Raw genomic sequence first — 26941 nt, 5'->3', positions numbered from 1 at the left:
TAGCCAAAAAAAGACCAAATTGAACATAATTGACAAAAATTAGAATATAATTGAAAAAAAAAATTAAGATTTAATTGACACAATTGAACAAAAATAGGACCAAATGTATATTATAACCTAGTATAAATTACACTTACTTCAACCATTATAGATATTCATCAACATTTGTTTATCTTCCAATATAATTTTAAGAAATGTTACTTGCACACCAAATGATGCATGTTATTTTAGGTCCACAATTAATGCTCAATTATTAACTAACACAACAATAACAACTCATTAAAACAAGATATATAAGATATTATTAGTCTACCAATCAAATATACTCGTTAACAAATAATTTTACTATCGCTAACTAGCTAATTTATACACAATTTGACCTATTAATAACAAAATCCTTTTCTATTAATTCACTAAGTATGTGGACTAAGAAGATTCAAAAGGATTAAACATCGATTCCAATCCAAAATCTTACGACAATGAATTTACAAGTCTTCTTCCTTAGGGTATATTTTTTTGGAAGGAATTATTTGAAGGAGAGGGAGTGAATGAATTTGAGGATTAAGTTTGTGTTATTTTTTTTTAAGGGATTTGGAGGTGATAGTGGAGTAGATTTGAGAGTAAAGTTTGTAAGGAATTTGACTAGTGGATTAATTAAAAATAAAATTTAATAGATTGAAAAGTAAGATTATCAAATTGTCCTTGATGTTAAAAATAATATAAAATGATATTTAGATAAGTTATAATAATATTTTTTATGATGAATAAAATTATTAAAAATAATTATTAATTGACATAAATAAAAATTATAATATAGTTGATATAAAAACTTTAATATTTTGATGCATGAAGTTGGAACTTTGGAATGGTATGAGTTGTTTTTAGAAGATATAAATCTAAAGTTGATATAATAGAAAGTGGAATAGGTTCCAAAATAAGCAGAAAGGATTCCATTTTATTTTTATATGATGTGGAACTTAATTCTTGTATTCTTAATAACCTCCTGCACCAGTCAACATCATTTTTTTGAACTTAAGTAACGTAAATGTAGACTAAATAGGATAGTGAATCACTACATCAGAAATAGTTTAACAGAAATCTTCAGTTAATGGATCTGTACATTTTAATTAGCTTCTTAGAAAAAGTGTAACTTGAACTCAAACGATTGGTTCGAAGTAGGTTGTAATAGTACTCTACATTCTGGACAACAATTCACATATTGTGCCTTACATGATCAGAAAAATATTTCTTACCAGACTATTCACAATTGCAGTCCGAATTTCCCTATATGTACACTGAAATATATATATCAAATGAGATACTCATAATACATTAAGAAAAGTGCATCCGGGTGATCTTTAGGTAGATTGTTGATATAAAGGTTGAAACGTAACAAGTCCTCCTTGGAAACTGTTTCAGCATCAACAACATCTTCATTACAAGTGAGTACCCAGAGATCCTCAGAATTAACTCTCCTTAAGCTACCACGGCAAAAAGGGCAAGACTCTGACAATTTATTCCTACAGGGTGGAAAGACCAATAACAGTGTTACAATTGATTATAACTTATAAACCAATTTGAACATTCATGTGAATACATACCACTTGCGGTAGCATTTGATACACATGGCATGACAGCAATTAGGTAAAACCATTTTGGTGCAAGGCTCTAAGCATATTCCACATTCATCTTCTCTTTCCAAATCCACATGGATTTGTTTTGCATCTCCTTCAATCTCTTTCTTGCCATAGCTTGAGCTTTCTATGCTATAATGTCCCTTCTTACAAATGTCTAACTTCTCCATGCTACCATGAAGTCTTTGAAGAGATGGCAGAATAATAGCTACGATTCATTTATTGACACCAGAAAACAGTAAGAAATTTTTAGTAAAACCAGCCATCAAAGTGAGCATTTTTTTCAGACCGAAAGACCTCAAGTAAAAGTTGCTTTCCGAGATTCAAAGATTCACGCACCATAAAACTCCCTGATGGTTGCTTTCCTTCCATGAGAAGTCATATTTGATCTACCATCGTCGTGTGCCTTTGGTTAAAAAAAAATAATTGAAGAGCAACAACAATAACAAATGAGAAACAAGGGTCATTTGTAAAGAAACAATAGAATGCTGTACCAAAACCAAACAAAATTTGTGCAACCAAGCGAATATATAGTTTAACCTTCCAAGAATAGGTGCTTACCTTGTATACAACTATGTGAAAGAGGTCAAGATATCTGAGTAGTAAGCATGTACAAGAAAAATCTATCCATTGTAGCAACAACAGAAAGATAGGAGTCAAATGGTTGTAAGCCAATTTCATTTGGAGGAGAGTGCCACCCTTGGTCCTGGTTATTTCAGCAGCCCTAGAAAGCACAACCCAGTATTGAAATTCAGAGGGCTAAACAACACAAAAGTAAGAAAGAAAACACACACCACTCCCATTTCCATACACAAACAAATAGTATTTCATAGTCCAAAACAAGGAATTTCACAATCAAATTAATCACCAAACACCAGTCTGAGACACAAACTCAATGAAAAATCACATATATTTCCCACTTCATTATCCACTAGATAACAATTAAAGATGATCAATCCCAATCAGTAAGAGACAGATGCTTATCAAATGATTATGACCCTCCATTTCAAGTGGCATCGCAAAGCATTTAATCAAGTCAAAACTTGTTCTTGACACACAATCCAATTTCTTTTTTTTTCAGTTTTCATAAAATAAATTTTAACCACACATAATTAGAAGAACTAAAGATGTTAAAATGAGCAGATAGAGAAGTGGTGAAGAGAAAAGAAACTAACAAAGCATTTGCGTGTTGTATATCAGCCTCTAGCAGATTGAGGGAATCTGGGTATGGTAACCGAGAAAACTGGTATGCCATCATTTCCATCTTTCTTCCCAATTTCTTGTGCAGAGGATAAACTAAAAATCAAAAGGGTCAGAGAAAAGAGCAAAAACTCTTCACTTCCTTCAGCCCCAGTATTGTTTGGCCCTGTGTGTGTGGATGATGAAGAGTCTCCTGTTTTGAAGGGCCACAGTAATCTGAATCCAATTGCTTAGGATGAAAGAGCAGAAAAAAGGCTTTTGATTTGGCAGTTTCTTGAATTTTCCCTACTTGTTGTGGTGGTGGTGACAGAGTTTAACAAAGGGGAAGGGTAGAACAAAGTGAAGGAAGAATAAATAGGAAACGACCAAACGGATTGTCGTATGACAGTATGAGGTGTTGCGTTTTCTTTTGTTCTATGATTATGTGGAATGCTGAGTCATATGATGTAACTGGACATACACACACGACTTATGAGAGGCTTGGTCTCTTTGCTTCATTTGCTACATTTTATTTTCATAGTGAGATTAATTATATAGATTTATATTCTATCTTATTTTGAAGAATGGAGTTCATAAAATCTAACTTTTAATTAACATTTTATTTAATTTTAATTTTTAAGATAGTTTTTTTTTATAATTCGGATTATTATTTAAAATTTTAAACAATGACAGTATATTTTGATGAAAAAAATCCTACAAAAGTTATATTTTAAATTTATATCTAAAGATAAGACTTGAACAAAAACATTAAAGGTCCCAAATATATACATTGTTTTTTGTGTGCTTTTTTACTAATTGTTTTACTTTGTTATCATATTAAATAATTAACGAAAGTATTTTTTTTCTCTAAATGTTTTTTGATTTTACAAAAGGAATTTCATAAACCTCTTGTGAGAATAACTTTCAAAAACATAATAAAATTATTTAAAAAATATTTTTAAAAAACTAAACCAAAAATGAAAAATATATTTTTATTGTCAGAGTCTTGACAAACTAAACATTTGACTTCCATTTACTACCAAACAACTCGTGAGTGAGTTTTCTTGGTCATAAATATTCCTTGAACTTGATTTAATTAATAAGAGTTAATTTTTTTATTTAATTTTTAATAAATTTTAAAATTCATCTATTTTAAAATTTTAGATCAATTTAATTTTTTACTTTTTAAAATACGTAAATTTAATTTTTAGTGAATTTAAAAGAATAAAATATATTCGAATGTCAATCTCACTTTAACGGAAAACATACCTTATAAGCATTTAATGTTCATCAAATTTTTATGTACTATTAATTTTTATTTTTAATTGACGAAAATAATATCTGAGAAGAACCAAAAGATACGGAGAATGTATTCAGAAATTATAAATATTTTATTGTCAAAAATGAAAAATATCAATTTTTTTATTAATGCGTATTATTACATTAAATGATAGATGAAAACAATAAAAAAGTATCTATAATATGCAATATACTATAATACTATATATACAAAAAAAAAAGAGTAATCTATGCTCATTAAGGGTAAACTTCTTTGTAAGCTATTTAAAAATTAAAAGTCAGAGAAAAATGAAACTAACTAATTTATAAATTAAAATTGACTTATATAAAAAAATGTATTATAAAATTTCTAGAAATTAACTAATTAATAAGTTAATTTTAATTATAAAAAACTTCACTTTAATAATTTTTCTATTTTGTTAAGTTTGTTAAGTTTAATATTTTTTCTATTTTATGATAATTTTTGTAATTTCCTTTCATTATTTTAAATATTTTGATCTAGTTATTTAAAAAACAAAATAGTCAAACTAATATTACTAGCTACATTTATTACTTGTATTACATATATCATTACTACAAATTTGATAAAGAAGAACTGACACATTTTTTAAAATTAGATACAACTAAATTAAAAATATTGGGCAATATTAAAAACATCGTTCCTAATAAAAAAAAGAAGAAAAGGCTATTTAACCATTTTATTTAAATAAATTAAGAAATCTCTTCTTAAGAATTAGTCATTCTCTATGCCCCTCTCCCAGTTTGATTTTTTTTTTTTTTAATTGGTAGAGGGAATTATATAATAGCAGTCAAACCCTATCTAATTAAGATATGCACATGTAACACATGAGGTGAATATTTAAAGTATAAATTATACAAATTCGTTTAAAAAAATATTATGGAGTTCAACTAGTTTCTGTAAATTAGTTGAAGATGAAGAAATATTAAATACATCCTTTTCTTGATTTATTTAAATCATATATCTTATCCTATTTTCTTCTCAGATTCACACATGGGTGAGTCAATATGTTATCACCTCTGAAGCACACCATTAAATATTCCTTTTGACAAAATGCCATTATTATTGCATTATTATTCACATTACGTGCTTCATTACATAATTCATCAAAATATGATCGAATCCACCTATGAAGATTCTGGATAATAAAATAATTACTCTACAATCTATCGACAGTAGTATTTATATACAAAAGAGCAAAATGGAAAAGTTTTAATAGTATTTAATGTTGTTAGGGTAGTATTTGCATAAATAGACACATAAAAGTATTCTTCTACAATAGTATTAATTAAAGTAATTATTATATATACTATATATTTAAATTTAATAATATTATTTTGAAAAGTAACTATCATAGTTTAAGATTTTTATTCTATTTAGCATCAAAGGGATCGTAGATGTTGGGTATCAGAGTACTAGCATAAGTACTCATAACTAAAATACAAGATTAAAATAAACGAACACACAGACAATAGTCAATGAATATAATTTATTCAAAGAAAAGCAAATTACATACCACTCTCTCAATCTCCAAGGAGAAAACAAATGAGGACTTCTCTCTAGGAAATAGGAAAAACTAATAAGGAGAACCTTCAAGGAGAAACAAATATTCTCTCTTGTTTTTCTCTCACTCACTAAAGCAAATAGAAAGAAAAGAAAGACTTTGGGATGATTCCTAAATAAACAATAGGCTCCCTTTTATAACATAAAAAAGTAAATCCCAAACTAAGTTCCCACCAATGTGAGACTTCTATTCTCACAATCTCCCACTTGAAGATTTTGATTAAACTAATCAAATCTTCACACCATCACGTTGCTTATTTTCATATAGGCCATAGTAGGATTGAATCCACGTAAACTTGTCAATGCTAACCGACTTAGTCATAACATCAGCTAGGTTTTCATTTGTGTGAATCTTTTGCATATCCACACTCCCCTCTTTTACTACTTCTCGAACAAAATGATAATGCAGACCTATGTGTTTTGTCCTGGAATGAAAGGCAGGACTCCTTGCAATGTGCAAGGCACTCTGACTGTCACAATATACAACGATCTTTTGTTTCTTGTGCATGAGTTCCTCCATCAACCTTTGAATCCAAATAGCTTCCTTGCAAGCTTCAGTAGCTGCCATGTACTCAACTTCTGTAGTGGACAGAGCTACAACATCCTGTAACTTGGATAACCAACTTACTGCACCTCCTGCAAGTGTAAACACATAGCCAGTAGTAGATCTCCTTTTATCAATATCACCTGCAAAATCTGAATCGACATAGCCCATGACAACGAATCCTGATCCTCTAAAAGATAATGCAACATCTGAGGTTCCTTTGATGTATCTAAGAATCCTCTTAACAAAACTCTAATGCTCTCCACCTAGATTTGCCATGAACCTACTAACCACTCCCACTGCTTGTGCAATGTCTGGTCTTGTACAAATCATGGCATACATAAGACTACCCACTGCCGATGCATACGGTACTTGAGACATATCCATCCTCTCCGCTTCACTGCTAGGACTCATACTTGAGGATAACTTAAAATTAATAGGAAGTGGGGTAGAACTTAGCTTGCATTCTTGCATGTTGAAGCGTCGCAAGATTTTCAGTAAGTAATTCTTCTGAGAAAGCCAAATCTTCCTATCTTTTTTGTCTCGGTGAATCTGCATCCCTAAAATCTTGTTTGTTGATCCCAAGTCCTTCATATCAAACTCCCTAGCCAATTGTGCCTTCAATTCTTGGATTTGAGCTTTGTTGGGGCCTACCACCAACATGTCATCCACATACAACAACAAGATGATAAAATCATTCTCACCAAACCTATTGTAAGTACAATGGTCTGAACTCAATCTGTTGTATCCAAGGCTAATGATGAAGGAATCAAATCTCTTATACCAACACCTAGGCGCCTGTTTTAACCCATATAGAGATTTGTTCAACCTGCAAACCAAGTTTTCTTTTTCTTTAAAACCTTCTGGTTGGAGTTTATATATTTCTTCTTCAAGTTCTCCATGAAGAAAAGCAGTCTTCACATCCAATTGCTCAAGATGTAAATCAAATGCAACACACAAGGCTAACACAACTCTAATTGTTGTCAATCTAACAACAGGAGAGAATATCTCACTAAAGTCAATACCTTCTTTCTGAGCATATCCCTTTACTACCAGTATGGCACGATATCGTTCTACTTGATCATTGCTATCACGTTTGATTTTATAGACCCATTTGCATCCTATGGCTTTTCGACCTTTTGGGAGTTCAACAAGACTCCATGTCTTGTTTTTGTGAAGAGCCTCTACTTCTTCTTGCATTGCAATCATCCATAATGAAGCATCTGTACCACTTACAGCCTCTTGAAAAGTTGAAGGTTCTCCATCTTCATTTAGAAGACAATACGCATCATGGCCCACCATAACGTATTGTGAGTGCCAAGACGGTGTAATCTTCTCCCGTGTCGATCGTCGGAGTCCTTCATTACCAGCCTCATTTGGTTCTTGCTCTTCTTGCTCCTGTTCTGTCTCAATAGAATCATCTGAAGGCTTCTTCTCTGTTTGTACCATGGTAGCGCCTTTTGTAAGGCTATCATTTGATTGCTTACTTTGCAGTTCATTTTTTGCAAATGTTACATCCCTGCTAACAACAACCTTGTGGGCAGTTGGATCCCACAGGCGATACCCCTTCACATTGTCAGCATAGCCCAAGAATATACATTTCCTGGATTTCGGATCCAGCTTCGATCTTTCTTAGGAGTTGTACATCACGTACACAGGACAACCGAATATATGTAAGGAAGAATAATCAGCTGGTTTACCATTCCACATCTCCATTGGTGTCTTCAAATCTATCGCTGTAGACGGTGATCGATTTATCACGTAACAGGCAGTTTTAACTGCTTCTGCCCAAAAAGACTTGGTCAATCCCGCCGTACTCTACATAGCTCTTGTCTTCTCTAGGAGATTCTATTCATCCGCTCCGCCACACCATTCTGTTGAGGAGTATGCGGCACATAAAATTGTCTTATAATACCCTTTTGCTTGCAGAATGCCAAAAAATCTCCATCTACATATTCTCCTCCATTGTCTGTCCTCAAGCACTTAATTCTTTTCCCAGTTTCAAGCTCTACTCGTGCTTTGAATTCCTTGAATACTGGAAACACATCTGACTTTCTCTTGATAGGGTACACCCACAATCTCCTGGAGTAATCATCAATGAACGACACAAAATATTTTACACCTCCTAGGGATACCTCTAGTGATTCCCACACATTAGAATGAACCAAGTCTAGTATGTTTTTACTTCTAGTAGTGCTTCTAGCAAACTTCAATCTGTGTTGCTTACTTATCACACAGTGCTCGCAGAAAGGTAAATCAACCTCTTTGAGCCCGGGTAAGAGATCACGTTCTGCAAGAATCTATAGCCCTCGCTCTGACATATGCCCAAGTCTCCGATGCCACATCATCACTACTTCTTCTTGACTCATCGATGCAAGTGTTGCATTAGATTCTTGTAATGTATCTCCTATAAGCACGTACAAATTCGCCATAATCTTCTCTGCCTTCATCACCACCAGATTCCCTCTCACTACCTTTAAGATTCCACCTTCAGTATGGATCTTACACCCAAGGTTATCTAATTGTCCAACATATAATAGATTTTTCTTCAAGTCCTTCACATGTCGTACCTCTTGAATTATACGAACAGTACCATCATACATCTTTATTTTGACAGTACCAACTCCAATAACCTCTAAGGCATGACCATTCCCCATGAACACAGATCCACCCGAGACAAGTTTATAAGTGTAAAACCAATCTCGATTTGGAGTCATGTGCCAAGTTGCACCTGAATCCAATATCCACCTGAATCCAATATCCACCTATCATGAAGCTGTCTTCCACCATTAGAGCTAATTATTGCTTCGCTAACCAGAATATCTCCATCTTCCGAGGTATTTGCAACACAACCTTGTGAGGTTGAGTTCTTTCCTCCATTCTTCAAATGCCAACAATCTTTCTTCATATGCCCTTTCTTGCCACAATGGTAGCACTTGAAATGCTTCTTACTTCGAGACTTTGATCTACCATGAATCTGACTCCCACTAGATCCATGTTCTGTTGATCTGCCTCTTGTCATCGTCAAAGCCTCTGTTTGCTTTGCATTTTCCACCATATCCTCTTTGTTCTTTCGCCTGGATTCTTCTTCAAGAACAGCACCGGCAACATCCTCAAAGTGTAGGAGGTCAACAACGTTGTAATTTGTAATGTTGATGACAAGCTAATCATACGAATCAGGTAAACTCTGAAGTAGAAGCTCTGCACGTTCATTTTCAATTATGTTGAAATCTGCCGCTGAAAGTTGAGCAAACAATGTATTCAGATTGTTGATGTGGTCTGTCACCGATGTAGACTCACTCATTCGAAGAGTATAGAGCTTTCTCTTCAAGAATATCCTTGTGTGTAGTGACTTAACCTCGCACAGGCTTGTGAGAGTATTCCAAATCTCCTTTGCTGTAGTCTTCTCCGCAATGCTGGATAAAATCGTATCTACCAATGCTAAGTGCAAATTTGCTATAACATTGTTATCTATTTCCTTCCACTTTTGATCTGTAATGCCCACAGGTTTTTCTTCAATTGCCGCTAGACAATTGTCCTTTCTCAAAATTGCCTTCATCTTCAATTTCCATAATGAGAAATTTTTCCCATTGAACTTCTCTATCTCGTATCTTGTTGTCATGGCTTTAAAACCGACTTATGCACTTCTCACTATGAATAGTACTGTCTATTGGAACAATGCAAGTAGATCGTGAATCAGTGCACCAGGTAATTCCCAGGAAAGAGAGGTGGGTCACTAATGGACACACTTAAGTACCAAGTCTTTCCTAGCTAGAACTTTCCTAGACATGCACTTTCACACTACCACACTTTATCAACTATCACAACACTATTCTAATGACAATACCAGCGGAATATAATCACACAAACCAACAGCTCTGATACCACTGTTGGGTATCAGAGTACTAGCACAAGTACTCACAACTAAAATACAAGATTAAAATAAATGAACACACACAGACAATAGGCAATGAATATAATTTATTCAAAGAAAAGCAAATTACATACCACTCTCTCAATCTCTAAGGAGAAAACAAATGAGGACTTCTTTCTAGGAAATAGGAAAAACTAATAAGGAGAACCTTCAAGGAGAAACAAATATTCTCTCTTGTTTTTCTCTCACTCACTAAAGCAAATAGAAAGAAAAGAAAGACTTTGGGATGATTCCTAAAGAAACAATAGGCTCCCTTTTATAACATAAAAAAGTAAATCCCAAACTAAGTTCCCACCAATGTGGGACTTCTATTCTCATAGTAGAATCAATTATTTATGGATTATTCATAATCTTGTATTTACTTATTAAGGTCTATTAGAATTATATGACATTCTAGTAAGGAACATGTTTTGTCATCTTTTATTCATTTGGAGTCACCACATACATTTGAAATTCTTTTTGAATTCTTGTTTATGTTCGATTGTGATCTCATCATTTGAGATATTCGGTGATTTTGTAGCGTCGTTTTTTTATGTGCTGATCCTTATTACACTGAGTATCCTTGTAAAGAAATATTTTATTTTTATTTTTTCACAAGAAATACTATACTTTTTATAATGCTTTCAATAATACTTTTCATTATCCTTTTGCTTTTTCTATTATGATATTTAGAAACAATTTAAATTTTTCACCAAAAACTTTTAAAACTAGAAAAGTGGAAATTTTAAATTGTTTGATTTTTTTTAGTTCTTTTACAAGGGGTCGCAAAATGAAAATTGACTTTTTGAGAAACTAAAAAAAGGAAATTATCATTTTTGAAATATTTTAATTAGTTTCTTTGGTTCCTATGTCATCATAGTGATGAAATTGGGAACCAAATCTTTTGTTTTCCCAATTGTTCGTTGGAGGTCTCTATTTGGTTCAAAGCATATTATTATTATTATTATAAATTAGGCATCACTTCCTTTCTAAAAATGTTCCTGCAGAGAACAAATAAGATGAGTTAGGCACAAGCGTCACCTTACCATGTAGTCCGCTATCTCCTCAGTTGGCCTCTCCCTAGTTGATACATGTCAGCTTGAACCTAGGAGGGGTTACCTGTAGAAGAGTCTCCGAAGCTCAAGTAAGTCAAAGCTCTCAGAGGATCAAATTAGTGATTAATGAATGCGTACCTTTAATTACTGAGGTCCACGTGTATTTATAGAGCATTAATGATGCCTGATTACCTCATGGGCCGGGCCTTGACTTGGGCTTTAGCTTGGGCCATGAGTGGGCCTGGGCCCTGACCTAGGCCCTTAAGACCTATTGAATGCGGGGGCTTCTATTTTCACTAAGTTTATTGGAGTTGTCGGCCTGGACTTTAATCTTATCGGGTCTGCTGAAGTAGGCAGCCTGGACCGGCTACCTATCCGAGGTTACATGAGGTGTAGGTTATTCTTCTAAAGGTATAGGTTAAAACCGGTACAAGTTAGGCTGACTCGGCCAAGGCTGAATACTTGGCTGCCTTGATATATACATTGTTTATTTATTTGGTCGAGTTTGGTTAGGTGCGGTACACCAGTCCCCCAGCCTTGTCCGATAAGATTTGTCGGTCAAGGGTGATATGTGTTGGTATGCTAGTGGAACCGGCTAGGTGTGATACACCAGTCCCCTAGTCTTTAAGTGTGATGAACAGTGTTAAGGCTAAAAGGTGGTAACCGTCTGAAGGTAGGTGAAGGGGTGTCAGGGGTCAAATCAAGAAGTTTTGGCACCGTCATTTTTAAAAGTTATATCTTTCGCAATGATGGTGTTGATTGGTCTGGGGTATTGTTTTGGCGGGAAGGGGTTTTCGTCGTTTGGGATCCTGGACTATAAATATAGGTTTCAAAACGGGTGAGGGTTACTTGGTTCATTTGCGAGAGTTTTGAATTCAGAGATCTTGTGCACATCATACTGTCCGACTAGTTCCCAAATTCAGCCGACATCTTCTCGTAAACACGAAAACAGGTATGTCTAGTAGCGATAGTATATCGTTATCTACGTCTAGTAGTAATGAGAGTACTAAGTTGGAGAGAAGTAGGGGTAGACAATTTGACGAAGAGGGTACAAGTTCTGGGGGCATGACAAGTGGTATTCCAATGGAGACGGTGAGGGAGGTTCGAGAAGATCCCCCTGAAGAGTTGGCAGAAAGTAACTGGCTGGCTAAAGGCGACTATGGGTGGGCGGCTGCCGACGTCCGCAACCAATCGTCTTTGTTCCGGTGGTCTCATCTACTGAACTCCTGGTTAAACTGCACACCTGTCATCTCCAAGGGCGTTAGTGGGGACATTATTTCCTTGGAGAGAGTTAGTGCCATCGACCGGGTATGCCATGGGCAGGAGGGTGCTATAGAGAAGTTTTTCTACATGTATATGTGCCATTTTTCTCAACTTCATGTGCGGTTACCGTTAGACGGTTTCACTATGGGCGTATTGCGCGCATTAAATGTGGCACCTACGCAGCTACATCCGAATAGTTAGGCCTACTTGCAGGCTTTCCGCATCTTGTGCCAATCCTTATATTTAGAGCCTACTCCTTACGTTTTTTTGTACTTTTACGACACCAGACCCCGTCGGTCGGCTACTTGGCTATCCTTGATAAGTCGCCCCAGTATCTGCAGACTAGATGTATTTTCCCACTCTTTTAAGCATTTCAAGGACGGGTACTTCAAGGTTGTCGTTAAAGAAGGAGGCAAGGCTCATTTTTTGAACGTCAGATGGGAGTACCAAATTCCCTTTTAGTTGGACATGCAATCCTTCTCGGTATAAGGACATGGGGATGGATGAATTATCGGCTGGTGATAAGGAGGTGGTGGAGATCTTGTTGAAGTTTGTTGATAAGGTTCCCACTAAGGGCCTAGTTAGAGTTTATAATTCGGTGCATCCGATAATAGATATCGAAGGTATATGTTTATTGCTTAAACTGTGTTAATAATTCTAAGTTGTTTTGATCCGAGTTGTAATGTATTATTGTAGGGCACATGGCACAATCTGGAAAGAAAAACTTGGCGCTTTTCCAATCGCTGAGGAAGGAGATGGCCGCTAAGGCCAAGGCAGCTGGGAAGACTGACGTTCCCAATTTGCAGGAATCTGTGGTGGAGGTGCATGTGCACGACGGGACGAAGAGGAAGGCTGAGTTGCCGCCTCGACACGGGAAAGGAAAAGACGTGAAGAGAGTGAGGGCGGCCTTGCTCGGAACGGGGTCGGCTAGTGGAGCAGGGTCAGCCAGTGGGGAGAAAGGGCCAGAATCTAGTTTGATCGAATTGCCAGAAATATCTGTGAGGAAGGATATTTCAATTACCCTCCCAGATACCATTGTAAACTCCATTGACGACATGGATGCGGACCATATCGTTAGGACGATGGTCGAGTTTGGAAGCAAGGCCTTAGTATTGAGCCGCCGTGTGAGGTCTCTATATAAGAGGGAAGTGAAGGAGGGGGGTCGGGAGAGGGTAGAGGAGTTGCAGATGAAGGTTGACAAGCTAGAGGAGGAGAAGGCTGCGTTGGAGAAGGCAAATGAGAGTTGGGATGTAGAGAGAAAGAGGCTGGCGACATGGAGGGTTCGTTGTTTAGATTCTTAGGAGAAATTAAACAAGAGAATAGGGGAATTGGAGGAAGATTACGACGATTTGAAGGAGAAGTATGACGGAGCTGTTGGTGAGCTCGATGATCTAAAGAATAGCATCATACAAGACCACATTAACGGTTTTGAGAAAGGGCTACGCCAAGCGGCATTTTTCCATGGGGGAATCGATGTTATGGACTTGAAGTTTGATGTTAACAAGGATGTCATTGACGGGAGGCTTGTGAATGAAGATGAAGGCAGTGATGGTGAGGAAGCGGAAGCGGGGGTGGAGGAGAAGGTGGCTGAAGAGGTGAATAAGGCGGTTGATGTTGGAGAGGTAGCTCCTGATGCGGCAGAATAGGGCTTTAACTTTTATTGCTTTGAAAATATTTGAGCCTATGTCTGTAATAGCCGGTACATTATGTTACGTTGGTATACTTGCGTTTATGTTTAATGCGATTAATATTTTGTATGTTATATGTATACTGAGTTTCGATGATATGTAATGTATGTGTGACGCGATGAATTGTATATAGAAGGTGTTCGACCCAGGCCGCTTACTTGGGGTAAGGGTGAGGGACTTAAACGAATTAAGCAGAAGATAAGGGTGTTCGACCCAGGCCGCTTACTTGGGATAAGGGTGGGGAACTTAAATGAATTAACCACGAGTAAAGGGTGTTCGACCCAGGCCACTTACTTGGGGTAAGGGTGGGGAACTTAAACGAATTAACCACGAGTAAAGGGTGTTTGAACCAGGTCGCTTACTTGGGGTAAGGGTGGGGAACTTAAACGAATTAACCACGAGTAGAGGGTGTTCGACCCAGGCCGCTTACTTGGGGTAAGGGTGGGGAACTTAAACGAATTAAGTAGAAGATAAGGGTGTTCGACCCAGGCTGCTTACTTGGCGTAAGGGTGGGGAACTTAAATGAATTAACCACGAGTAAAGGGTGTTCGACCCAGGCCGCTTACTTGGGGTAATGGTGGGGAACTTAAACGAATTAACCACGAGTAATGGGTGTTCGACCCAAGCCGCTTACTTGGGGTAAGGGTGGGGAACTTAAACGAATGTGAAAGAAAACACATGGGAAAGTCGTATAGTTGGGAACCCTTCTTTTTATTTATTGAATAGGGGTGCCTCGTTAAAACCTCCCTGGCCAAAACCCTCCTTAGGGAAAAAAGACCAGGTGAGGAAAAAGAGTACACCCGGGGTTACAAGTATTGGTTCGATTACAATATACATTCAGCTGAAGTAGAACTTGAGGTGGGATACATTCCAAGTATTGGAAATCTCTTCCCCAAATAAGTGTTCTAGGCGATAAGCTCCTCCTCCTGCATCTTCGCGTATGCGGTACGGGCCGTCCTAATTGGCGGAGAACTTGTCATCCTTCTTTCTAGAACTGCTGGCCATTCTCCATACTAGGTCCCCGATGACGAATGATCCTGGACATAGATTTGCATTATATTTCCTGACAGCTCGTTGTTGGCAGCTAAATTGCGTATCTGGGCTTTTTCTCTGAGTTCGGGTAGAAGGTCGAGATGTAAGGCCATGTTTTGGTGATTGTGGGTTGGGTCGTACAGTTCTTGGCGTAGGGATGGTTCGCCAATTTCTACTGGTATCATGGCGTCTGCGCCGTAGACTAGGCTGAATGGGGATTCGTTTGTTGATGATTGAGGGGTGCATCTGTAAGCCCATAGTACTTCTATTAATTCTTCGGGCCATCGGCCTTTGGCGGTATCCAATCTCTTACGCAGCTCCATGAGGATAAATTTATTTGTCGCCTCTGCTTGTCCATTGGTTTTTGGATGTTCTACAGAACTTGTGATGTGCTTGATGCCTAGGCTAGTGTAGAATTTGGCTAACTCTTTGTCAATAAATTGTCGGCCATTGTCTGTGATGATGGTATGTGGCACACCATATCTGCATATAATGTCCTTCCACACAAATTGTTGAACTTGTTGGGCCGTGATGGTAGTTAGCGGCTTGGCTTCTATCCATTTAGTGAAGTAATCGACGACTACATTTAGGAATTTTACCTGCCCCTTGTCGGGTGAAAAGGGGCCGAGAATGTCCATTCCCCACTTAGCGAATGGCCATGGGGATAGTATGTGGTGTAGCTGTTCTTGTTTCTGGTGAATAAGGTTGCCATGTTTCTGACATGGTTTGCATTTTCTGACATAATCCTGGCAATCTACTTCTATGGTCGGCCAGAAATATCCGGCTCTAAGAACTCTAGTAGCCATGGTGCGTGCGCCGAAATGATAACCACAAATACCTTCGTGTAGTTCTTTGATAATATATTGCGCTTGCTCTACCGTGACACACTTAAGGAGGGGTTGACCATATCCACGTTTGTAGAGGTCATCGCCTATCATGGTGTACCTGGCGGCCTTAGCCAACCAAGTTTTGTCCGCATCTAGGGGGTTGTCGGTTTTGAGGTACTGAATGTAGGGGGTGGTCCAGTTTTGGCTTTGGGAGGGGGTGACGTTGTTAGCTGGGGTGTGGGTTAAATTTTGACAAGTGTGTGTGATGGAAGGCGTGGATAGTGTTTGCTGTAGTAAGGATCGGTGACGGTTTTTTAGCTTAGTGTTGGCCAATTTGGAGAAAATATCGGCCTTGATGTTGTCGGTCCTTGGGATGTGTTCGATGCGGACTTGTTCGAAGGCGGATTGAATGACTGCACGGACCAGATGGTAATACTGTAGAAGGATGGGGTCTTTGATCTGGAACTCGTCATTTAGATGGCCTAGAGTGAGCTTGGAGTCGGTTTTGCACGTTAATCTCTTGACGCCTACCTTACGGGCTAGGGAAAGGCCAGCGAGGATGGCTTCGTATTCGGCTTGGTTATTTGACGTTTTGAAGGCAAAGTGAAGGGATTTTTCAATGAGGATGTCGTTGGGACCTTCTAAGACGATGTCGGCGCCGACACCTCTTGGATTTGAGGAACCATCTACATGAAGCATCCACTGGTCCTCTATGGGTGTTTGCTGTAGGTCGTTGACGAAGTCTAAGAGACACTAGGCTTTGATGGGGCCATGGGGTTCATAGCAGATGTTGAATTCTGACAGTTCGACGGCCCATGATGACATGCGTTCGGCTAGATCTGGTTTTTGTAATATTTTTTGGATTGGGTAGTCGATTTTAACGGTTATGGTGTGGTTTTGGAAATATGGGCGTAGGCGGCGTGCCGCGTGGACCAAAGATAGGGCCAGCTTTTCTACCATCTTATATCTGGTTTCAGGATCTTGCAACGTTCTGCTCACAAAATATACAGGATGTTGCGTGCCTTCTATTTCTTGGACAAGCACGACGTTGACGGTATAATCGGTGGCTATGATGTATACAAGCAGGGGTTGATGGGTGTCCGGCTTGTGGAGGATAGGTGGGGAGGTTAGGGTTGTTTTCAGTTTTTGGAAAATTTGTTCACAATCATCAGTTCACGTGAATCGGGTGGATTTCTTTAGAAGTTGGATTATGGGTTGGGTTTGTTCAACTAGTTTGGGTAGGAAGCGGGAAATGGCTGTGAGACGGCCAATGAGACGTTGGACCTCCTTAATGGTAGTGGGGCTGCGCATTTCGATGATGGCCTTGCATTTTTCAGGGTTGGCCTCTATGCCGTGTTGGGTTAACATAAAACCAAGGAATTTACCCCGGTCAACGCCGAATACACACTTGTCAGGGTTGAGGCGAAGGTTGTATTGGCGTAGTGCGGAGAAGACTGCTGACAGGTCCTCGGCATGTTGGCGATGACTTGGGGACTTGACAACCATATCGTCGACGTATACTCCAACACAGTGTCCCATTAGGTGGCTGAAAACCTTGTCCATCAGCCGTTGGTAAGTTGCTCCACCGTTTTTGAGGCCAAAGGGCATGACCCTATAGAAGTAATTGGCATCGTCCGTGATGAAGGCGGTTTTGTGCATGTCTGATGCGGCCATGGGAATTTGGTTATATCCAGAATATGCATCCAAAAAACTAAGCACCTTGTTCCCTGCCGCGCCGTCCACGAGTCGATCAATGTTGGGTAAGGGGTAAGGGTCACGAGGGCAAGCCTTGTTTAGGTCCGTGTAATCTATGCACATTCGCCATTTGCCATTGGCTTTCTTCACCAAGACAACGTTAGAAAGCTAAGTGGTGTACTGAGTTTCTTCTATAAATCCTGCGCTTAGTAACTTGTTGGCTTCAACCTTGGCTGCTTGCCGACGTTCTTCGCCAAGCTTTCATTTTTTTTTGGATACATAGCGAGCTTCTTTATATATGGATAGTTTGTGGGATGCCACTTGGGGGTACACTCCAGGGAGGTCGGCAACTGATCAGGCAAAAAGATCGGTGTTGTTGATGAGGATGGGTGTGATGGTGGCACGCTCGTCAGAATTTAAACCGGTGCCTAGGTTAATAGAGTGACCATTGGGAAACTCTAGAGGGGATGTGTCCTCAAATGGTTCAAGGCGAACATCCCGGCCTATTCTGGGGTCAAGATCTTCGTCGGATAGGGCTATGCTGGAGCTAGGGGGTCGTTCAATATGGTTGGTTTGTTGGATTGGGAGTTGTGGTCGCAAGCTGGCCATGTAGCATTCGCGTGCCAAGCGCTGGTCGCAGTGGATGGTAAGGATGTCGCCGGACGGGGCAGGGAACTTCATGGCCAAGTGAGGGGTGGAAACGACGGCGCCAAGGGTATTGAGGGAAGGACGGCCCAAGAGGATGTTGTAGGATGTTGGCGCGTCGACGATAAGGAAGCGGATTGGGATGGTTTTAGTTTGGGTCCCCTCCCGAAAGACGGTGTGGAGGTCAATGTAGCCCCGAGTGGATACTTGTTCACCAGAAAAGCCATATATTGGCTCGTCATATGGGACCATGGCGGTGTCAGGAAGTTGAAGTTTTTGGTAGGTGGCCCAGTAGAGGATATCAACGGAGCTGCCTTGATCAACGAGGACTTTCTTAACAGTGTAATTTTCGATTTCAATAGTGATAACCATGGGGTCATCTTGTTGATGGTCGAGGCCGTGAAAGTCATCATCTGTGAAGACGATAGGAGGCATACAGCGTCTGTGGTGGGAGTGGGTGATGTGGTTGATAGATTGGATATGGCGGAGATGTCTTTTTCTGGCAGAAGAAGTGGATCCTCCGCTAGCGAAGCCACCAGAGATGGTGTTAATGGTGCCACATAGGGGAGGGTCGACAGGGGTGATGTCGGTGCGGGCCGGCTCCGGTTCTTAACTGGTGGGTTGGGCGAGGTGTTTGTCGTGACGGGAGTCATGTGGAGGACGTCAGTGATCGGATCGAGGGGGTGGCGGGATCGAGAGGAGGAGGAATGGTCGTCTCTACGGATGAAGCGGCAAAAGTGGTCAGCACGGACTAATTCTTCTATTTTATCCTAGAGTGCTTTGCATTCTTCTGTAGTGTGACCATGGTTGCGATGGTAGCGGCAATATTTGGTCATATCGGCGTTGGAAGGTGTGGTTGTCTTGCGTGATAGAGGGATTAGATCAACTTGTAGGGCTTCATTGAGGATGCGAGAGCGGGCTACGGTGAGAGAGGCGTATCTGGTGAAGCGAGGTTGGCAGGGTTCGCGTGGGCGGGTATCAGGATGTGGGTTAGGTTATGGGGTGGGGTTGGCGGTGGTGGCTGCATAGTCATTGCAGAATTTGGTGTGGAGGGTTTGCATTTCCTCTATGCGGACATAGTCAGTTGCACGTAACTTGAGCTCGTGCATGGAGGCAGGTGGGTGGAGATAGACGTTGTTGGCGAAGGGGCCGGGTTGTAAGGTAAGGGCCATGCACTAGAGGATCATCTCCTGATTGAGGTGTGGTGTATGAAGAGCTGCTTTACTAAAGCGATCTATGAACATTTTGAGTGGTTCGTTTTGTTCTTGTATGATGCCCAAGAGGGAGATGGTGGTAGTTTGGTGTAGGCGGCTGCCGGCGAAATGGGTGGAGAACATGTGGGAGAGGACGTCAAAACTGTCGATGGAGTAAAGCAGAAGGGTTGTGAACCATTCTAGGGCAGGGCCCTTGAGGGTGGTGGGGAATGCTTTGCAGAAGACTGCGTATTGGGACGTGTACAGGGCGACATGGGTGATCTAGACTTTAAGGTGCTCGTCAGGGTCGGTTTCGCCAGTATAGCGATCCAGGGTGAAAGGTTCCCACTAGGCTGGAAGAGGGGTGTTGGCGATAAAGTCAGTGAAGGGGTGATGGCGTTTGGGCTGGTGGGGAGGGAGCAGGTGAGGTGGGATGGGATGGGATGGTTGATCATAGCGGGGAAGGTGGAGGTGAGGTTGTGAGGGGGGATGTGGGTTGTCGGAAGGTTTGTGGGTTGTATGGTGGAATATGTGTGGTGTGTAAGGTGGTGGGTATGTTGTAGGGGATCTGGGTGGTAGGGAGGGTAGTGGCAGGGGTTGGGGGTGCGGTGAGCCCCGGTTGAGTAGATGGGAAGTGAGGGGGATGGGTAGAGGGAATGGGTGTTTGTTGAGTGGTGGTGAAGGTGTGAGGAGTGGGGTTGTACTCACTTTCTTCCTCTGTGGGCTGGAAGGCCGGAGACTTCGCAGCTTCAGAGGTTTCCTTGGCTTTTCCCTTCAGATTGGGATCGACTTTGATCCTTCACCTCAGGTGAGAGTTCTCTTGTCGTAGCACCTCCATTTCGTCAGCGCTGCGTTTCTTCAAATCTGTGAGTTCTTGCTGCATCTTTGCTTGGTCGTCTAGGATGACGGCCAGATCATAGGTGATGCCAAGAGGTCCAGAGGGACCAGCATCCGCCTGCTTGTTCACTCCAGCTTTGCTACAGGTGGAAACCATCTTCAGAGAAAAACGGGTACTAAAGGTGTTCGTCTCGTGCCCCACGGTGGGCGCCAATTATTCCTGTAGAGAACAAATAAGATGAGTTAGGCACAAGCGTCACCTTACCATGTAGTCCGCTATCTCCTCAGTTGGCCTCTCCCCGGTTGATACATGTCAGCTTGAACCCAGGAGGGGTTACCTGCAGAAGAGTCTCCGAAGCTCAAGTAAGTCAAAGCTCTTAGAGGGTCAAATCAGTGATTAATGAATGCATAGCTTTAATTACTGAGGTCCACGTGTATTTATAGAGCATTAATGATGCATGATTACCTCATGAGCCGGGCCTTGACTTGGGCTCTAGCTTGGGCCATGAGTGGGCCTAGGCCCTAACCTAGGCCCTTAAGACCTATTGAATGCGGGAGCTTCTATTTTCACTAAGTTTATTGGAGTTGTCGGCCTGGGCTTTAATCTTATCGGGTTTGCTGGAGTAGCTGGCCTGGACCGGCTACCTATCTAAGGTTACATGAGGTGTAGGTTATTCTTCTAGAGGTATAGGTTAAAACCGGTACAAGTTAGGCTGACTCGGCTAAGGCTGAATACTTGGCTACCTTGATATATACATTGTTTATTTATTTGGTCGAGTTTGGTTAGGTGCGGTACAAAAAATTTCTCTATGAGCTTGCTCAAAACCATTATCCACTCCAACCATAAATATATGTACCCTTAATTTTTTTAATTGAGTTCTGATATCATGAGAATCCTAATTCCCTACAAATCTCAACCAACTCTTTATATTATTGGTTAAGGTTTATTATTTTGTTTTGTAGTGAACTAATACTTATTTTTATATCATCCAAATTTTATTTGTAAAAGCAAATGAATGTTGTCTTTTTGAAACAAATGGAATAAATTAATGTGAAATTGATCATGTTCGGTAAATATTTAAGCAAAAATCACAGCAACATATGTATAACAACTAAATAAATTATCATTTTATATTGTTGAAGAATATGAAGTAATGAAAACATAAAAATGATAATCAAATTAAGAAATCTGAAAAAAAAAATGTATGGAAAGCACATCTTTAAAGTTATATTTATAATATGTATAACATATGTAAATAAGAATTTAATAAAGTAATAAAATAATAACTTGTATACCTCGTGATCCAATGTGAAATGAACTTTGTTTTAAAGATTTGCAAATATTTATTTGTAAACCATATTTGTAGTTGTCGTGGTTACATTCTTATTTCCATCTTTCAATCTTTTCTTTATTTTGACTCTAGAAATTGCAAGATACAATTGACCATGTGTGAATGTTGGTTGCGAGAGATAAAATCCAACTTTGGAGAGAAGTTGACCTGGGTTCTTGTTTAATGTCAATGCAAAAATATATACATATTGGAAATTATCTTCTTTGGAATTTGAAATGCAATATAGAATTAGAAGGGATATTTTATCTCCAATGTTTTTACTTGTAATAATCGTATCAGAAATAACATTTTTTCCCAATCATTAACTTGCAACATTGTGTCATTGCTGTTCTTTTATGGAACTGAGCTATCCTGCAAGACCTAGTATATCCCTGCTTCACTGTCTAGGATGTCCCTACGTAATCCTTGATGAACCAAAAGGGATGGCATACCTGCAAACACTTTGACGCTCAAGTTAATTGATCGGATCAAGGAAACCTAATTATGTGAGCCTTATTATTTAGGTATTTACCTGGTTGGGCTAGTTGTCTCTTTATTGGGAATGTAGTCTTATTTTAGGAAGGTTTACAAGTTGCAATAAATGATGTATCCTAGCCTTAGATTGAAGTATTATTATGTTGAAATTATTTAATATAATTTAAAAAAAATAATTAAAATAAAATTATATTGTTACTCATGTTTTTTTATGGACTTTTAATTTTATGGGTAAATGTTATTTATGGTTAACGACTATATTTTTTATTACAAATTAATATTTTATTTAATTAGACTTATCACAATTTATTCTTAAGTCTCTCTCTAGTACCTACAAATACTCCCTATTTGTAAGGGAAGCGACATAACAATAGATCAAACACTAGAGTTCATATATAAAAGTCCAATATATCCGTAGGTAATTACCTACCAATATGTTCGTAGGTAATACATACTTATCCATTACTGATTTTATCATATTGGTTCTTTCATATCTTATCAATCCTGAACATATTAGAAGTTGTCATAAAATTCAAAATGGCACCAACACAAATGAAAACGATCTACACAATATAATGTATAACAAAGTTTGATAATCGAAAGTTTTATCCATCCATAATGTATATCCAAGTTCAAATCATATGATCACAAACCAACACCTATTTCTTAGTCCCTCATCCTCAATTTAGAGAGTGCATTGTGAGACACCAACAAAATTAAATTCAGATAATGCTTCAAAAAATCTACTTTGAAAATCTTTCTGATGAAATAAGACATATCTGTATTAAAATCAACAATAAATAATTGTATAAAGTTTTAATAAAGTTGAAAGAAACCAATTTGTCTGCCCAAATCTCCCATAGAAAATCCCTTGTAGTCTTTCATAATTAAATTACCTACGCAAAGCCTACTATAAGATTATACACTAATATACCTAAATATTGTATTCATGGAAACATGTGCTTTCATAGATGCAAAATTCCCTTCAGCCATAAGACAACTAATGATGATTAAATGTTTTGTGATTCATTATTCAATGACTCCAATAAAATACCTATAAAATGCATTATATGGTTGACTTGGGGTTTAAGTGTGGATACATGGGACCTTTGGTTTGATTAACTTATTATATAAACAATTGTGCAACTGTTACTATAAATTAGTTTAGCTTAATTTATTACTTATTTTTCTCTAACATTGATTAAATAATGGGCTACACTACATATATAATAACATCCGGGTATTTAAACGAGGAAATAAAATTATACTTGAATCATATGAAAAGTTAGCATTCTACTTATCAAGTATATCGAATTATTAAAAAATATATTAAAAGTAGGATTCGACATGTTGCAAAATGTGCAAGAATCATTGCATTCAACTAACTTGAGTTAATGTTTTTACCTCAAAGTAATATGAGCTTAAACTTATAAGTGTCCGAAAATTAAAAGAAAAGTTATGATTTTGTAAGAATTTAAATTGTTAAATAAGATATAGTTTTTCTGTAAGGCCCGATTATTTTCTGCCCTAATACTTTAGGATTGTCTTAAACTAGTTGGACCTAAAGGCTGGCCCATAGGGTGCCAAGGCCCATAAAGTAGTCAAGGTCCCCCCTTTCAGCCCTCACTTTGCAAAACAACCCCTTCTCAACCGCTATTCTTTTCTTTCAGAACTCTCTGCTAGGATTTTGAAGTTCAGTCAAATTCATTATTAGCTCGACCTCGTTCTGCTCACGTAAGTGTTCTTCAACTCATATTATTCCTTTGGTCTAGTTTTGTGGTCATTGTTAGGGTTTCTGTAATAACCCCACTTCTGCTTACTGTTTCCAGCTCGCAAATCTAATTTTAGAGTTGTTGTGCTTCGTGGTTCCGTGTCGAGGGTCTTGTGCTCGCTCCTTACAGGTAAGGGAAGTTAGGGTTTCTTATTTTAAGCATATTTTGCTTATGTTTGGGTTCTGGTATGCATCTCTGGTGATTGTATGGTGTCCGTTTTGAAATGAATATGCTTGGTATACTATTTTGGATGAATCTCGGATTTTACAGGTGTTGAACAGTGAGGGAGAACTGTTGGCATGAGAAGCCAAGGTGGTTTGCTTCTTGAAGATTTGATGAAGATTGAATGAAGCTCTTTTGAACTATCTTGAAGCCATAAACATTGGAATGAAGTCTACATTGATGAAGGAAAGGAGATTTGATGATATCCATGGTGATCAAGGCTGGAATGTGTGCTCTCCATGTACTTACATCCTTAAGAAAGTGTGCTTGTAGTTTGTAATTCATGTTGTAGAACTTAAAGCATTAATTAGATGTAGTTTGGTCTTTTGTGTGTTTTTAATCTGTTGAATGGTTTTCAACAGGTTAAAATGTCTCTTTTAATCTGTTGAATGGCTTTTTAAATAGGTTAAAAGGTTGGCTGCAGTAGTCTTAAACTACAACAAATTCAATCAGTTGATTTAGTTTTTAATCGACTGATTTCACTTAAGTCAAGTGAAATCAACCGATTGATTTGAAAATCAACCTGTTGAATTTCGTAATAGTTTGACAATAAAAGCTGTGATTTTCGAAAGAGAGGTTTGTTGATCATTTTAGAGCACGATTTGGTTCTGTAAACGTGTGGAAACTCTCTCCTTCGTGATCATAGGTGTTGTAGCTGTTGAAGATTGATCTTGGATCAATTCTTGAAGCTTTTGGCTTGGTTTGAAGCTTGGAGAAAGTGGTTTGTGGTAGGCAAGGTTGTGCTACCACTAAGGTTTGATCTTTCTCAAGCTTTGTGTTTGTATCTGGTGGTTTTCCAGGTCTGCAAGAGGGTTCTTGCTGTGTTGGTGTGATTCTTGTGTGATTCAAGAGTCTTTTGTGGTGTTTTTGCATATTTTGGAAGTGTAAGGGTGGATTCTTTGTAAAACTTTTGAAATAGTGCAAAATCAAGCTCAGGTTGCCTTGACAAACTGGATGTAGCTAAGGTTTGAGTGAACTAGTATAAAAATTCGTGATGTGCTCTCTTCTCTAACCTTTATCTCTTGCATTTTCATTTTAAAGTTTCAAGAACTTGTGTTTTAATCATCTTTTTCATGTTCTTGCATGTTTTCATAGCATCTGAAGCATTGAGCATGTTTGTATAATCATTTCGAACTGATCTTGATCATTCTTGAGCATTGTTTCTGGCTTAAAATTCAAATTCACATTTCTGCATTTTTCCCAGTATTTCAGCCGACTGTTTTTCAGTTTCAATCGATTGATTATATTATAACAGAATCTGTTTAGTAAAATCAATCTGTTAACTCTGTTTTTGATCGATTGAAAATGTATAGTTCAGTACTGTTTGCATCCTAACTTAGAGATCTATTTGATTCAATTAAAGGAGGTTTTTAGCTTGTAAAAATAGCCTAAAGTTTTAACTAGCCAATTCAACCCCCCTTTCTTGGCTTTTCAACCATTTCAAAACTAACAATTGGTATCTAGAGCAAGGTACTTGAAATTTGATCAAGTAAGGTCCTAAATCTGTTTTGAACTACTTGAAATGGCTGAAAACAAGTTACCCTTTGGTGAAGGTGCCTCAATTCATAGACTCCCTATGTTTAGTGGCATTAATTACCAATTTTGGAAAATTAGGATGAAAATCTTTATTGAGTCAATAGATCAAGGGATATGGGATGCAATCATAAATGGACCATATACTCCTAAACATATTGTTGATGATGTGCAGGTTAATAAGCCATGGACTCAATGGAATGAGGAAGAAAGGAGGAGAGCCCAATATGATTGCAATGCAAAGAATATCCACACTTCATCTCTCAACATGGATGAGTTTTTTCGTGTTTCAAAATGCAAGAGTGCCAAGGAAATGTGAGAGGTTCTTGAAGTGACTCATGAAGGAACCAATGATGTTAAGAGAGCTAGAAAGCATGCCTTGATTCAAGAATATGAGTTATTCAAGATGATAAAGGCTGGATCCTCTTTCAACATCAAGAATGTGCTGCTGGTTGAAGGACTCAAACACAATTTCATAAGTATAAGTCAACTATATGATAAAGGCTTTAAAGTCATGTTTGAACCAAATAGTTGTTTGATATATGATGCACAAGGTAGTATTGTTTTGATAAGCAAGAGAGTCAATAATATATATCTACTTGACTTGCATCATGCATCATTTAGCATCCATTGTTTGCTTACAAAAGAGGATGATACTTGGCTATGGCATAGAAGACTTTGTCACATACACATGCAGCATTTCAATCGGCTGAATAGAAAACAGTTGGTTGAAGGACTACCAAAACTCAAGTTTGAGAAGGATAGAGTATGTGAAGCATGTCAAAAAGGAAAACAAACTAAGGTCTCTTTTAAACCCAAAAATGTTGTTTCAACTGAAAGACCTTTAGAGATGCTTCACATGGATCTATTTGGTCCATCTCGAACCATGAGTCTTGGTGGCAATCTTTATGCATTAGTCATTGTTGATGATTTCTCTAGCTACACATGGACTTTGTTCTTAACTGCCAAAAATGACACTTTTCATGCTTTCAAAAGACTTGCCAAGATGCTTGAAAATGAAAAGAGTTCCAAGATAGTGTCTATTCGAAGTGATCATGGTGGGGAATTTCAAAATGAAAAGTTTGAACACTTTTGTGAAAAGCATGGTATCAACCATAATTTTTCTGCACCAAGAACACCACAACAAAATGGTGTTGTTGAGAGGAAAAATAGATCACTTGAGGAGCTAGCTAGAACTATGT

General features: G+C 38.4%; 1 protein-coding gene across 1 annotated transcript; it reads right to left on the bottom strand.

Moving 5' to 3' along the window:
- Nucleotides 1-1165: 1165 nt before the first annotated feature.
- On the bottom strand, nt 1166-3196 carry LOC114176575 (E3 ubiquitin-protein ligase AIRP2-like). The gene is made up of 5 exons (XM_028061655.2): nt 2810-3196; nt 2196-2358; nt 1974-2040; nt 1602-1842; nt 1166-1520 (listed from the first exon to the last, which is right to left on the bottom strand). The coding sequence occupies exons 1-5, from the start codon at nt 2896-2898 to the stop codon at nt 1310-1312; spliced, it is 771 nt and encodes a 256-aa protein (XP_027917456.1). The 5' UTR covers nt 2899-3196; the 3' UTR covers nt 1166-1309.
- Nucleotides 3197-26941: the final 23745 nt, after the last annotated feature.

The sequence above is a fragment of the Vigna unguiculata genome, chromosome 3 (assembly GCF_037176805.1).
Source record: "Vigna unguiculata cultivar grain cowpea cultivar isolate G323 ecotype 2 chromosome 3, ASM3717680v1, whole genome shotgun sequence".
Lineage (NCBI taxonomy): Eukaryota > Viridiplantae > Streptophyta > Magnoliopsida > Fabales > Fabaceae > Vigna > Vigna unguiculata.
Note: the sequence above shows the minus strand (reverse complement) of the source record. Positions and strands in the feature narration are given on the sequence as shown.

Coding starts and splice junctions, on each gene's coding strand:
- LOC114176575 (XM_028061655.2), bottom strand. CDS start 2,898: ATGGAAATGATGGCATACCAGTTTTCTCGGTTACCATACCCAGATTCC. Junction 1,843..1,973: donor AACCATCAGGGAGTTTTATG/GTGCGTGAATCT, acceptor AATGAATCGTAG/CTATTATTCTGCCATCTCTT. Junction 1,521..1,601: donor ATCAAATGCTACCGCAAGTG/GTATGTATTCAC, acceptor TCCACCCTGTAG/GAATAAATTGTCAGAGTCTT.